General features: G+C 37.5%; 1 protein-coding gene across 1 annotated transcript in view; it reads right to left on the reverse strand.

The window, feature by feature from the left end:
* Positions 1-15,865, reverse strand: part of Cers3 (ceramide synthase 3) — a 79,367-nt gene that overhangs the window by 14,137 nt on the left and 49,365 nt on the right. Inside the window, exon 9 of the mRNA XM_026394718.2 lies at positions 13,149-13,302. Coding sequence (XP_026250503.2) covers positions 13,149-13,302 — 154 coding nt within the window. The remainder of the gene's footprint in view (positions 1-13,148; positions 13,303-15,865) is intronic.

Raw genomic sequence — 15,865 nt, forward strand, 5'->3', positions numbered from 1 at the left:
ACGTGGAATATAAATTTTCTAGATCAATGTTTCTCAAACTTTAATGTGCACATGAGCCATCTATGATTCTCAGTGAGAAGGTGGCTAATGGGGCCCTAGATGTATTTTTAACAGTCTCTGGGCAATACACAGGCTGGTTATCACAGACCACTCTCTGGTCAGCCAGGCTACTTTCAGGGCCACAAGCCTCTAGATTGCTGCTGTTGGTGAAAAGGAAAAGTTGAAGCAGAATCACACACCTGGGTCTCTTTCAAGTTCTAGAATTCCATAATTTCAAATTGATTTCCTTAGTCTATTTCATGACTACATTTCAGTCCAGAAAGGCAATATAAAATTAGAAGTGTATTTCATCTTACAAAAATAAATGGTTATTTAAAAATAATTAATAAATCATGATTCATTTGAATCATGTTCTTAGTTCTCCAGGGACACATAAAATTTAAAGAATTCTGGTTTTCTACTAAGCAAAGAATCCAAATGCGCTTATTTCAACAGACTAAGTTTTCATTTATGAAGTTTTTGTTAGCAGAGAACACCACTGTGACATGAGAATCTACTACTTCTGTTAAAATTTGCAAGAGGAGAGTGTTGAGATGTTGGCTAAGTTTATAAAGGTGGGGCAAAATTCAGACATCGCTGGTTTTTAGGAAGTGAACCCAGTAAATGGAGGGACATCCATGTACACGTTTCCAGTGATGGAGAGGACACACACAGCTTATTTTTTCTACTTAACTGAGTGAATCTCAAATTAGATTCACTTTGGGTGGGAAAGAAGACTGTCAAAAATTTCAGTTTGGTTCCTACCTCATAGATTTTGATTGAAGTTGTCTGATTGGGACCAGACTGTGAGTACTTTCCTGCCAAATACCAAAAGGTCATTCTAGAAAGTTGTATCCAACATAGCCAGTAAGTAGTAGGTTGATCTCAAGTAAAAATATGGAATCTGGAAGATCTCAGGATATGAGCAATGTACCTTATTCTATATAAGCCTTAACTATGAATATTATCCTCTCCTGATTAAAAAATACATCAGGCAAAATAATAATGACTTTTTAATGAGCTGGCTTATATAGAATACTCTTAATTTTCTTTAATAGGCCTTTTAAATTAAGGTCCTCAGAAACATTAAAGTCCCTGTAACCAAATGTCATGCTTTCAAACAAAAGTCTCAGATGATAACCTGATCAAGCAAGAGGAAATTTAACAAGAAGGAAATTATCTTCCAACAAGAGGAGAAAATCACCAACACCACACAATCCCCAAACAGAGGAAAGTAAAAGGAGTTAAAGGTTTTAATCAATCAAGCTAAATATGAATTAACGGCATAATATGAATATCAGCAACTATATACAAAAGTAGGTTGCATCAATGGACATGGAGTTGTCAGAAAAACAGACCTAACAGATTCACTTGACTTTGCATTTATCAGACTATACCTCAAAAACTGCTTAGTTCCAATACAACAGTTGTAGGATCTGATTTGACTCTGAACAGTAACAGGATCTGGTTGGTCTTTGAATAGTGACCATGTAGTTCTGTTCTGCTCTGGGGAGCCCTCCAAAACTGGGACATGGTCAACGTCACTTGTGAAGTACGTGGTAAGATACCTGTCTTTAAAAAAACTTCAAACACCCAAATTATTTATTTATTTGAGGGCTTCTGAAGTTGAAGAACATTGGTGGTAGCCTAATTCTAAATTTCCCCCGGAAACTCCAAGAACAACTGGACACATGCCTTCAGCTTTCCTTGAAAACAGAGAACACTGTTCAAAGAATTTATAAGAAGAAGAAAAATATATACACATTCCAGTTCCAGCTTGTGGCTGGAAAAGTAGGGAAGGGAGGCTGGAAGGACCCTATGGACATGGGTAGGGTGAGAGGGCAGGACTTGGGAAGCACAGACAGCATCACCTCAGAAAGAGAAAGGGAAGCCATAAATGCCACATGAGACCCTGGTAGTTCATAGCCCTTGCTACCTAAAAGGGGGCCCAGACTCTATGAGTCAGCAAGTGGTAGCCTTGAAGGAGCAGAGCTCAAGAGGGTGAATCAAGTACATCTAATATAATATATCATTAAAATAAATGTTGCCTGTTATTATTTTTAAATGTCACTATTAGATAATTTTTAAAATGTACGTGGCTTGCATTATATTTCATTGGACAGCACTAGCCTAGAGGGAAAAATCAGAAAAAAGAAGGAGCCATCTAGCTATTAGACTTGATTGAACATTGGAGCAGCCTGTCTCAGGAAGTAATATTAACTATTGTTATTCAGAAAATATAATACTATGACTTCTGCTTCTGGCCAGGATGGAAAAATATTGATAGACTTCCTGAACACCTTAAACAACTAGGAAACTACGTACTATATATATCACAATGGGTTTTATATACTGTTCAGAAAGCAATTAGGGACTGTGGTTCCTGAGAAAAGGAAAATGAAGAATGAGAGCCCTATAATTACACCAGTGTACTGAAAGAACCCAGATAGACCAGTGGTGCCACTGAGTTGAGGAAACTGAGACTGGGATTATTAAAGTTAAAGAAGCCAGAATTTATGGGGCAAAATACTGGGAAGAAGGAAAAAGAAAGCCATGGAGAGAGGGAGAGAGCGAGAGAGCATGAACCAGAGATTGTAGTGGGGTTCTCTTCAGTCTTTAGCTGAGTACTGATCTGTGAAAAGTATGAAGAAACTACTTGAGGGCAGAAAACAAATGACCCAAAAGACATGGACAAAACAATTCCCAGAGCTCATACTGGGTTGGCCACTTGTTGTTGTCTTGTCAATGTCTAGAGTAAAACGAATTCTTATTACATGGGCAATTGAGAGAATGTTAAGAAGGACTAAAGACTATTTTGCTTTCATCTTAACAGAACTTAAAAGAAAGCCATACAAAGAACAACCTTACTAAAGTAATTTAACTACATACAAAAGCAAAATCCAACACTATTTAAACGAACATAACACAATCCAACATTCAACAATGTAAAATTCAAAATGTCTGGCACCCAACAGGAAATTACAAAACTTGCAAGGAAGTTGGAAAACATGGCCTATACCCAGGAAAAAAATAACTAACATAAATAGACCCAGAAATACCAAACATGATAGAATTTTTACAAATATATTAAAATAGCTATTGTAAATATGCTTTATATATTCAAAGAGGTAGAGAAAATTTGAAACATAATAAGGACAGAAATGAAAGATTTAAAAAGACCAAAATGAAATTTATAGAGATAAAATATTCGAAATAAAATATTATACTGAAAACGAATAGAACGTCAATGACTTGTAGGCCAATACAAATGGTAATTGAAGTTTCAGAAGAGGATAAGAGAATACAGAAGAAACTTTTAAAAACTTGCTTAAATTTGAATTCAATAAAAGCCATAAATCCATAGTTTCAAGAAGCTCAACAAACCCTAGCCACAATAAACAAAAAGAAAAATACACAAGGACACATCATAGTCAAATCGCTAGAACCAATGTTGCAGAGAAAACTCACAAAAACAGCCAGAGGATAAAGTTAAGAAGTTAACAGACATATCACCAACAGCAGATTAACAGCTTTGAAGTACTGCAAGAAGAAACAGACAGAAGGAGAGAAAGGAAAGAATGATGGGATGGAGACTAATGTGATATTCTAAACCCAGCAAAACCACATTTTTTAAATGAAGGAAAAAATACTTTCAGAAAAACAAAGCTAGTAAAATTAATTGCCAGAAAACCTGTGGTACCAGAAATGTGTGTTTTCATGGGAGAAAAGGACAGGAGAAAAATAATACCAGATAGACACTTACACAAGAAATGAAGACAGGCAGAAGTAAATCTGTAGGCAAATATAAAAAAACATTACATTTTTTACCACCTTAGAAAATAAGAGGAGAACATGATTTATCCACACAGATAGGAAATGGACATATGTACATAGAGGCAATGGTTCCCATGAAGACAACTTCCTACAGTGGGCATTTGACAAGTGGACACAGTTTTGGTTGTCACAACCAGTATAAATGCTATTGTCATCTAGTGGGCATCCTACAATGAACAGGACAGTCCTAACAATAAAAAATCATCCATCCTCAAGTGTCACCAGGACCCTGAGCTAGAGGCAGGCCTGCAGAGTTAAAGGCTGCCTCAAAGAAGAGAGGCTCAGCCTGACTGCTAAGATACAGTCTCTGTGGAGACCAAGGACCAGGAGGGCTACTGTCTCCATGGTGACTAAAAAGAGCAGACGAGGGGCTGGGATTGTGGCTCAGTGGCAGAGCGCTTGCCTCGCACGAATGAGGCACTGGGAATGATCCTCAATACCACATACAAATAAATAAATAAAGGTATTGTGTCCATCTACAGCTAAAAATAAAAATAAAAAAAGAGCAGATGAAGCAGTGAATGCAGCACTTGCAACACTCGTCTCCCTAAACCTTCTGTAAGCTTCTGGGCAAGGTGAGGCCTGGCTCCAACTCCTTTCCTAGGGTAGGACTACCTTCTAGAGCACCCCTCATGCTCTAGAACCCCAGAAGAGGCCAGTTTTCTCATCAGACATCTAGATAAAGTGTTTCCAGGCCCTCCAATGGGCTGCAGCTCATACAAGGACTCACAGCCTGAGAGAAACGAGTATCTGGGATTGTGGGAAGAACAGGAAAGAACAACTGCAATCGAGCAGTGCTTAGAAACTGCGAAAGGTATGCTTCCACAGCTATAACACCACCACTGCCATTTACTCTACCTCACAGTTTCAACAGTTTTTCATGTAGAACATTTTTTCCTCATCACAGTCCTTTAGGAAAGGAAGGATAACTTTCCTTCATTAACCCCAATGAGAAAACAGTTTAAAAAATTTAAAGACTTTTTCAAGGTTTCCCGTCTAAGTAAGTGCTTGGGACTCTGAATCCTCTGATTAGTAGTGTGCCTCCTGACCTAGAAGAAATGTGGATCCTCTTATTGGGGCTGGAACCAGGCACACAAGGAATGCCCTGTGGGTGGTGTGGTGCTTAGAACCCCTGGGGACCAAGGCTCTGTACGCCTGTGGTAGGGAGACACACAATAATTCCTTCTCTAAGTCTTATCATGGGCTGATGGGAACTGACTTGCACAGAGTTGAAGAGAGGCAGAACTGACTTGTCCCTTCTCCAGAGGGAGACACAAATGTTCTTATGCATGAGCGCGTGTGCACACACACACACACACACACACACACACACATAATTCTCAAATGACATGAAGAGGAAAAACAATGGCAACAGAAAGCTTCAAAGGGCCATGTTTGCTTCAGGCTAACTCTGCAACCTCATGCAATTTAATCATTTCCTCATTCCTCTTTTTTGCTGGGCCCTCCCAGCAGCCTGGATTTCCTCACATTCTTCATGCCATCTCACATCCAGGTTAAGAGGGTAAGTAGATTTCTGTGTGGAAGCGACCGTAAAATTGTTACATAGATGTAGCTACCATGAAGGGCCAGTTCTAACATTAAGCCAAAGTCCCCTTTGTGGCCAGGCCTCAATAGGGGGCTCTGGGGATACTTCATTGGTTCCATCCTAAGCTAATTCCTTTTCTTGATAGACATAACCACATTTCCAGGTTCACATTGAAAATATATTACAGAAGCATACCAGTTACTTGGAGCCATTGTGAGTCCAAGGCCCATTAGAAATGACAAGGCTCACTCAGGTTGGGCCTCCAGAGCACGGACTGTGGAGTTGTGTGAAGAGTGTGTGCCCAGTGCTACTCTCCTTGAATCTCCTGAGCCCGTGCATGTGGCAAGGAAACTCTGAAAGAATACAGCCCCTTTGAAAGCCCAGAGCTCCTCAGATGACATACTTGGCTATTCCCAAAACAGAACTTGGATCAAGTTATCTGTGTGATAAATCATTCAGAAACTAAAGCCCACATTAGAGATCAAAATGGAAATGTTTTAAAAACTAATTTCTTATACTCTCTGCTACAAACTGAATGCATTTTCAGGAATAAGGTTTCTTTTGTGTTACATGAAGCTCTCTTCTAAGACTTATGTACTGGGGATAGGGAGATGAACACAGGATGTGGCCACAGAAAATAGTAGGAGATCAACAGGGACAGTGTTGGTCAGCGTGGAGTCTCCCCACACCTGTTTTTACCAATCTTTCTGGCCCAAGAGCCCACTAATAAAACTTTTACATCCTGGCGTAAATGTGCAGATTTATTAACAAGCCATGAATTGTGCCTGTGCCCCTTGTGAAAAGCTCAAATTCCATATGACATATGTGTGTGTGTGTGTGTGTGTGTGTGTGTGCTTGTCTGTCTCTCTACTAATAAAATGATCTATTTTTTTCAGGATTATATAAAGATGCATTCAATTTTTGTGAAGTGATTTTTCAAATCATGGGTACAAGAAATATCAGAGCTTTTCTAATTTTTTTTTACTTGGATCTTTCCCAACCTTGCCCTCATTTCCAACAACAATAAGATCTGATCAGTGGCTCAGAAGCCATCTTAGCCACCATTTGGGAAAGAGGAAAGAAAGGCAGGATTTAAATACCACAGAGGTCAAGGAAATGCTTGCATTAGGCTGCTTTCCTCTGAAGCAAGTTCCTTCGTTTGACAACTGATCAGTTGACTTTCTACCGGTCAAATGACTTGATCAGTCCATTGTCTTCAAAGAACTGGCATTTTGAAAACCATTTTTAGAAAACATCTCAGACAAGAAATTTAAGAGTATGCAAAGGGAAGTGACAAAGCAAGAATGTAACAAAGCAAGTATGGAAAATCATTCATGCAATCAAATAATTCATTGACAATTGAAGAGAAGTGAGGATGGCTGTTTTTAAATGGACACCTAGGGACCAAAATCTCCTTAGGGTAACAGTTCTCAGCTGCTTTACATACCTATTTTCAAGAAACAAGTGTAGTAAAGAAAGCCAAATGAAATATTTACTTTCTTTTAAAAAAAAAACTGATTTAATCTTTTTCTCTCACAGGTCTGTTTGCTGGAATTAAAAGCTGATGAGACACACTCTTGTCCCTAGCTGCAGAGAGGCACTGCAACTCCTAAATGTGGTTATCACATCACTGTCCCAACACACTAGAAAGAGGAATCATTTTAGAATAAAAAAAAAAAGCAACAGAATCTCCAAATAGCTTGCACAAAGATATTGAATATCCAATTATAAGAGGAATGGAGGACAATATTATCCTGGGGTAGGGAAAAGATATCTGACTGGAATTCAGATCAATGTGCATGCCCAAGTTCTGATCTGAATGACCCTGGAACACCCCCCACCAGCTCCATGTCTCTGTTTACTTGTTCAACAGATAAGCCCTCCTTGCTGACCTGCCTCCACCTCAAGATAAATTCGTGCAGCTGGGTCTTCTCTGGAGCACTCATCTGGGTGTTCTTTTATACTTATGGATCCAATATGGAGGCCTCCAGGTCAAGGACAAAGTAACAGTAAGTCCATGAAAGCAAGAGAGCTAGGAAGAGGTGGGTTTACTTATGAAACCTGCCTCTCACTGATAATACATTTTTTTTTACTTTTATTATCTTAGAGCCATGAAGATGATTGTCTAGTTAACTTTGACTTCTTTAAGCAATTCTACCCTTTCAGAGTCAGTTTATAATTGTTTTAAGCCAGAGAATCCCCAAATGGGATAGACTTTATGCAATTTTCTAGAATGCCTTGTATGAAGAGCAGGAATTAATTTATCAATTATTAATTGATAACAAAGATTAGTAAGCAAAGTCAAAGATTGTGGAATTTGTGAGTTGAGCATAAGCTATACTAAATACACATTCAGAAAAATACATAAACACATGCAAGGGCTGGGGTTGTGGCTCAGTGGTAGACAGTTCACCTAGCATGTGTGACGCCCTGGGTTAGATCCCCAGCAACACATAAAGATAAATAAATAAAGGTATTTTGCCCAAAACAAAAAAAACACACCTGCAAAATATGTATTACTTATATTTTGAAGACATACATTCACAGGTACTGAACTACTAGAAAAGAAGAAGAGCACAGCGTTACAACCTGGGCTCTGAAGTTTCTGGTTTCATGAGTGTGAATCCTACTACTGTGTCTCCTTGGGCAAGTCATGTAACTTTGTCACCCATACTCACTCTCTTCCTGTATAACAAAGGGGTGTTGACAGTGGCTTCACCATGAAACTTAAAGCCAGCACGCATTCACATATGTGGATGTGAGTGGCATGCTCAAAACAATAATAAGACCTTGAGGAGAGGAGCCAGGTGTCATGGTGGGCCATTTAATGGTCTCTTCCAGCTTTAAACTCTACAAGGATTCTATTTAGTAGTGGAGCTGAATGTAGAGTGTAGAAGTATACTTAGATTTGAAATTCTCTAAGCCAGTAAACATGAGCACATTTATTTTTTGCCGTTATAAGTTTATAAATTCCACTGTTTCTTGAAGTAAATTATCAAACTAGTTAATCTGCATAAATATTCAGGAATATAGAAATATAAATCAAGAGTACTTCTATAATACTTTATTTCAATCATCAGCCTTTATAACATTTTTATGAAATTTTCATCCAACCAAGTACAGTTTTTATATCTGCTAGTACTGACTAACAGTGTTCTTGGCATCTAGGATGTTACAGATTTTGTATTTCTTCTCTAATATGCTGACATCTGAAAGAATGTGTCAAAAAGGATCATACACAATGTGAGTCATGAAAATCAACTGGCAGAAGACAACTTTGAAAACTGTCATTGGAGCCTTTGGCTGCCAGCCATAGATTCTAACACCTGACATCAGCTGCTGCACTGTCTAAAATGAAGAGCTTTGATGAGAGCCAACTGCCAGACAACTTGTTATTTGCAGCAGGCTCTTTGTAATTCAGTAGAAGAAACCTGCTTAAGAAGTAATGAGAATGATAATATCAGCTAATGTTTATTATCTGCTTACTATGTGCCTGATGATGTAGGAAGGGCTTTATCCTAAAAGGCAGGTACTGACGTAATGAGAAGTCATACACCCAAGATCACTCTGCCAGAAACGGGAGAGCAAAGGTTTGAATCTGCCTGGAGCCTGTATTCTTAGCTACCTAATTGCTTTATGTGGCAGTGATTTGGGATTAAAAACAAAAGTAAACTAAATAAAAAAACCTGAGAAAATTTTTTTTGTGCTTTTAAAAAGTTCAAAAAGTAAGTTAAGGGATATGTGCTCTATTTTAAACTATTGTTTTGATTACTTGGTTTGTTTACTATTTTTGACTCCATGAAAGTTTTTAAATTAATTTTCTGGTTATTAAATTTTTGTCCTTAATTCAAATGAGAAATAATAAAAAAGGTGGAATATTACAAGTTAAAAGACTCAAGTTCTAGTTTTGGCTTTGCCAAAAATCCTTATAAATTTGTCCAGGCCTCTGTTTCCTCATGTTTATTACCATGTTCCTTTCTTTAACTAAGCTAGTGCAGGGTATGCAAAGTGTCATTCTATGAAGTTAAGAGATGTTGCCTGGTGAGTTGCAGATGGCTGGGGCACATTGCCAAGGGGCTAGTGTCTCCACCCCAGCTTTAATGGCTGTGTGTGCCAGCTCCCCCTGAATGACTTGGCTCTTCACCAGTGTAAGATGTCACAGAGACATGCTTGAGTTGGCCAGGACCCAGTATGATATTTAAAAAAAAGAAAAAAAAAAGCTTAAGGATGATCAAGTTCTCTTAAGTAATATTAAACAAAAGCATACTATGTTCCTTCTCATTTCCTCTCAAAGCACTTCTCATGTTTGCAAAGAGCATGACAAGATGAATGTGTCAGCTTTTCATGTTTCCTGATGTGATGTGTGGGTTGGTAGTTCATCACAAAATCACCCACTTTATAGGAATCACATTTCAGAGCCAAGCCTTGTCCTCTGATATCACAGTGATAGTCTTAAGATATTCAAAACAAAAGCAAAGAGTGGGAGGCCTTAATTCATCATATATATATACCAGAACTCCATTGTTTAGGGAAAATAAGATGTAACATTGCAGAAAAATGCTATTTTTAAATGAAGTATAATCATTTTGTTCTTCTTAGTCTGCTGTACAAATTCATGGAGGTCATAACTGATAATAAATTAGCTTATAATTTTCCACCCAAAACAATATTGTTTGTTTTCTTCAAATTACTTTTTCATTTGTATTTCTAAAATTATTTACTTAGAACCTGCCATGTATAAGAAATTGAAGGCCAAATTCTCAATCTCTGTCATCAGATTTACCAGAAATTTTTGGAGGCCTATGAACTTCTGCAATTCCATTTTTAAAGTATCCAAGAATAGTCCCTTTAGTAACAAGTGGAGTTGCATTAAATGCTACATACTTTTAAACAGAGTTGAAAACTGATTTACTTGTTCCTCTAAGAATTTCAGCTCCTGCCTCTACCCTTCTTCTTTCCTTTGCAATGCAACTACGCCTTCAAATACCATTCTTTAAAAGGAGGCTTTATGGCTTTGGAGGAATAAGCTGATTTCACAGCCAGTTTTGCCACTGCTGTGGAAAACAGAGTGCATATGCAAGCCAGCTGAAGTCATACGAACTACAAGGATTAGGACTTTGGGGCCCTTCGCCACTGCTGTCAAATTGCAATTGGAAACAGCTTTCCCAAAGTACAGCATAAGAAATCAGGGATTCTTGTCCATGGCTTGCCAGACTGCTAGGCTTCTAATCAGGCCTGGCATGACCCTTTATAGATCAGAAATGTGAAAATCACAACAAAACCAAACTAGAGTATCTTTTGCTCTTCCTGGGTCCCTTCCAGGACTGTAATTGTTGTCACTCACCAGTTACTAAGGAGCTAGTTTCTGCATGAGAATAGGAGGTCCAGGAAGGCTTGATCCAATGGAATTACAGATTCAGCTCAGGGCCCTCCCTCTAACCCAACTACAGGATATGCAAATCATCTAGCTGTTCAAATTCTTAACCTTATCTCAGTTACTGCAACTTTATTAGACACTTGGACATAAGATAACTTTTTCATAGATCATAGTAAAACTATCTAGATTTTTCATGAGCTACAACCATTCAATGGAAGTTCCTTTTCTTGGCACTCCAACTTGAATGAAAAGAGTCCCCTCTCTAGGAAACACACTTGTATCAGTGGTAATTTAGTTTAAAAAAAAAAAACTTTCAGATTTTTTTAAAAAATTAATCCAGTGGTATCTCAATTTCCTATATCTCTGTCTAGATCCAAGAGTTAAGATGGCAAAAAAAAAAAATCAGATTAATTTTTACAACATTCATTTTGCCTGTCAACTCTTCAGTCATCTTTGAGACTCGTATAATAAAATGGAAAAATGAATCAATCAGAGGTTTGAGCCAAAAAATTAAACTTATTTGACTGTTTCCAGCCTACATGTAGCATGCAAGTTATCCATGATGTTTGATACTATTGCTATACATGGATGGTAACACCCAGGATGGGCCAGCTGCAACTTTCAACTTGAAGCATGGCTAACTGACACTTCTTTAGATGTGTGATTTCTAGACAAAGAAGAAGTGGGATCTCATTTTTCCCCTTATTTTAAAAGTGCAACTCAAACTCCATCACTCAGTGGAACTTGCCCTGGTCCCTTGAGTAAATGAATTTCTCTTTTATCTTTTCTTTCACAGAAAGATTCTGGAACCTCTGTTTAGCACAGGATATTCTATACATTATGTTTTGTTGACAGTAGGTGAATATTCCTCCAGTAGATACGGACTACTTCCCTAAAGCCAGTGATTGTGCCTTATTAATTTCTGTAGTCCTTTTCTCACACTGTTCTGGAATTGAAACCCACACCTAATTCAAAACAAAACAAAACAAAACAAAATCTTCTATTGTCTAAAAGGTATTATAAATTTGTTATTACAGTCATGTGCTACATAAGCACCTTTAGTCAATAAGGAACCACATGTATGATGGTGGTCCCATGAGAAAATTTCCATTACCTAGTGACATTATAACCATCGTGACATTATAGCACAATAGAGGCTCACATGTCTGTGGTGATGCTGGTGTAAACAAACCTATTGCACTGCCAGTCACATAAAAGTATAGTACAGACAATTATGGACAGTACATCATACTAGAGAATGATAATAAATGCCTAGGCGATTATTTTTTATATTTACTATTCATTTTATAATTACTTTATAGGGTATTCTTGATACTTACTAAAACAAGTGTATTATAAAACATTGTGCTCTGTTCTGCTGGTAACAGCTTCATCTATCTTGTATTTACCAAACCACTTGGTCACATCATATTCTCATGCTTAATTTATCTTCACGTTGTTTCACTCATCACAACCTACACCACAGCTACAACACACACACACACACACACACACACACACGCACACACTATATCCTACGTGTGCAGTAGGCTATACCAACTAAATGTGTGTGAGTACACTTCATACTTTATATTTACATGACAACCAAATAACCTAACAACACATCTTTAGAACATGTCCTGTTGAAAGTGATGCATAGCTGCATTTAGAAAAAGATGTCTTTACAAACATAGTACAACTAAATGATGAAAAATATTTCAGAAAGTAGAGGCAAGTTCAGGGAGAGACCATTACATGCAAATTGGATGCTCAGCACAGGGAAGCACTCTGAAATATTACTTAGCTATCATAAAACTGGTCACTCACTACAGCAAATTTTGATTTATTAGGCGATTCTTTAAAAAGTAGTAATCAATTTTTTAATTAAAAAAAATTCAAAATAACATTCCCAAATAAAATCAATTTTATTCATCTATTTATTTATTTGTTTATTTATTTACTTATTGAGGGTGAGGGTTGCCAGAGTTTGAATTCAAGGCTTTGCACATGCTAAGCAAGCATTCTACCACTGAGCTATGCCCCAGCCTCTAAAATCAGTTTCTTAAAAGTACCTCAGAGTCCTACTCATGAAAAATCTAACTACATCATAGAGAACATTTTTACCAATAATAACCAAAGAGTAGCTTAGTTGTAGAGTCTTTGTGTAGTATGGATGAGGCTCTGGGTTCAATGCCCATCACTATAAAACACAACAACATTAATTATAATCAAATAAAAAAAGAATTCTGATTAACCAATGAATTACCTTGTGCATTCCATCATCTGGGCCCCACCTCTAATCTGGCAATGAAGTCAACTTGTTGGAAACAATAATATTTGAACAGCCCTTACCTTCAAGAATATACATCTTTTGAGCATCTTCACAATGAAATAACCCCAGTAAAGGTGAAGGACCTGTAGGATCATGAGTTGTAGGTTGAGGAAGATATATGAAAAGAAAGGTTCAAGGTAATGCAGAGGCAGAATCAGGGTGCAATATAAAATCCTGAAAAACAAACAGATGGGAGAAATGAATTACAGCCAATGCACTTGTGAATTTTTCAACAAAACCCAAATATTTTCTCTCCTCAAACACACATTTACTTCATTTCTAATGATGTCGGTAAAATTCTCAAGAGGAAAAAAATGAGAATATTACCATTTATCACTATTGGCAAGCAACCAAACAGTGCAATCTATTTCCTGAGAGAAAAGTTATAGCAAATGATACATTTATTGCCCACTGCTTTTCACTAGAGTTTCTGTGCTTCAGTTTCTTCTTCCCTTTTTCAGTTGTAGATGGACACAATATCTATCTATCTGTCCATCTATCTATCTATGCATTTATTTATTTATTTAATGTGGTGCTGAGGATCAAAACCAGTGCCTCACATGTGCAAGACAAGTGCTCAACCACTGAGCTACAGCCCAAGCCCCTCATTTTCTTCTTTGTAAACAGAAAAGCCTACACTAATCCTACTCACCTTCCAGGGGTAGGGGAAGGGATATGAGGGACAAATGAGGTAACACATTCACATGAAGCTATTATCACATTATGACAAAGTCTCACTTATTTGGCATCAGGTGAATAAAACAGTAGAGCACTTGCCTAGCATGTGAAAGGTTGGGGTTCAATCCCCAGCACCACACACACACACACACACACACACACACACACACAAACATACAGGTGAATGGAAAATTTCATAGAAGTAAAACTTCCAAATAGCTGGGTGCAGCGGCGCATGCCTACAATCCCAGAGGCTTGGGAGGCTGAGAAAGGAGGATCTGGAGTTCAAAGCCAGCCTCAGCAATGATGAGGTGCTAAGCAATCAGGGAGACTCTATCTCTAAATAAAATACAAAATAGGGCTGAGGATGTGGCTCAATGGTTGAGTGTTCCTGAGTTCAATCCCCAGTATCCCCTCCAAAAAAACCAAACTTCCAAATAAAAGAGGCATTAACAAGGCAAAAATTCTATGATTACTTCCATTTTCACATTCTGAAGTGAATTGCATACTTAATCAATATCATAAACAGATCCCTGGACACAATTTGAACTGTCCTTGATAACCCAAGATGCACAGTGTCTTCAGATGTTATTGCAATATGAAGGGTCCCTTTCCCAACTTTCAAACACTAATATGATCTTAGAGTTCTTGGATATGTGCATTATAATCTTACTACTTAGTTATAAAAATAATGTGCTCACTTAAATTGGTAAAATAAAAAATAAAGAAAAATGCCCATAATAGGGGCTGGGTTATGACTCAGTGGTAGAGCACTTGCTTGCCTCACACATGCAAGGCCCTGGGTTTGAACCTCAGCACCACATAAAAATAAATAAATAAAGTAATGAAAAAAATTCCCACAATACCATCTTCATAAGCAAATAACACTGTAATTTTAGTGTACTGTCTTCCAATTTTTCCTACCTGGATTTATTTTCATTTATTTTTTAAATTATCATACAGTCAAATTTCCTGAGTTTTGGTGTACAGTGCAATAAGTTATAATACATGTAGATGTTTGGTAACTAGATCACAGTGGATGACAGCACATCATATCAAAGAACTCCCCAACGCCATCCCTTCACACCATCCCCACCCTTAACATTTGTGACCACGTATCTGCTCTCCAACCTTTGCTTTTGTCTTTTCGTGGAATCATACAATATGAATTTTGAAGACTGCCTCCTTTCCTAAGCATGGTACCCTTGAGTTCAGCCAAGTTGCTGTGGATTTTAATAGCACCTGGTAACCCACTATATGGATACACGCAGTATATCTGTTCACCTTTTGAGGAACAATAGGGATGTTTCTAGTTTTTAACAATTATGAATAGAACTGCTCTAAATACTCACACTTGTGTGTTTGTGTTAACGTAAGTTATCATTTCTTAAGAGTAGGTATATAGGGTGGAACTGTTCTGTAGCATGTGGTAAGTGTATATTTAACTTTGTAAAAGACTAAAAGCTGTTTTCCTGGGTGGCTGCTTTTCATTCCTACCAGCAATTCATGACAATGTCAGTTGTCCTGTATCTTCATAGGTACCTGATTTTGTCCTATAGAGATTTTTTGCCTCTGCAAAAATATACCACTTGTGAGATTTTTATGTTCGATTCCACTTAGTTTTATATTTAAGATATTTGACACTGCTTAGACAACCTGGGGGATATGGTCTTTCCCAAATGGAAGATGATTTCCTTAGAAATGTATGTTCCTAAAAGTGAGATTGCTGTTTCAAGGTGTTTAATCATTAAAGTTGCAAAAATCCCAGGGTATAATTAAAAAGTATTTAAACATTGCCAAATTATTTGCCAAAATATAACAATCCCAAAGGTCACCAAAAGTTTATGAATCATTTCATTGAATTCTCCCAACCAGTGTTGGTGAGTATGAGTGACTTTAAAATCTGGATAGGCAGAACTAACATCATCAAAATGGCGATATTACCAAAAGTTCTCTATAGGTTTAATGCAATGCCAATCAAAATCCCAACGGCATTTCTTGTAGAAATAGATAAAGCAATCATGAAATTCATATGGAAAAATAAAAGACCCAGAATAGC

The sequence above is a fragment of the Urocitellus parryii genome, chromosome 6 (assembly GCF_045843805.1).
Source record: "Urocitellus parryii isolate mUroPar1 chromosome 6, mUroPar1.hap1, whole genome shotgun sequence".
NCBI classification, from domain to species: Eukaryota; Metazoa; Chordata; class Mammalia; order Rodentia; family Sciuridae; genus Urocitellus; species Urocitellus parryii.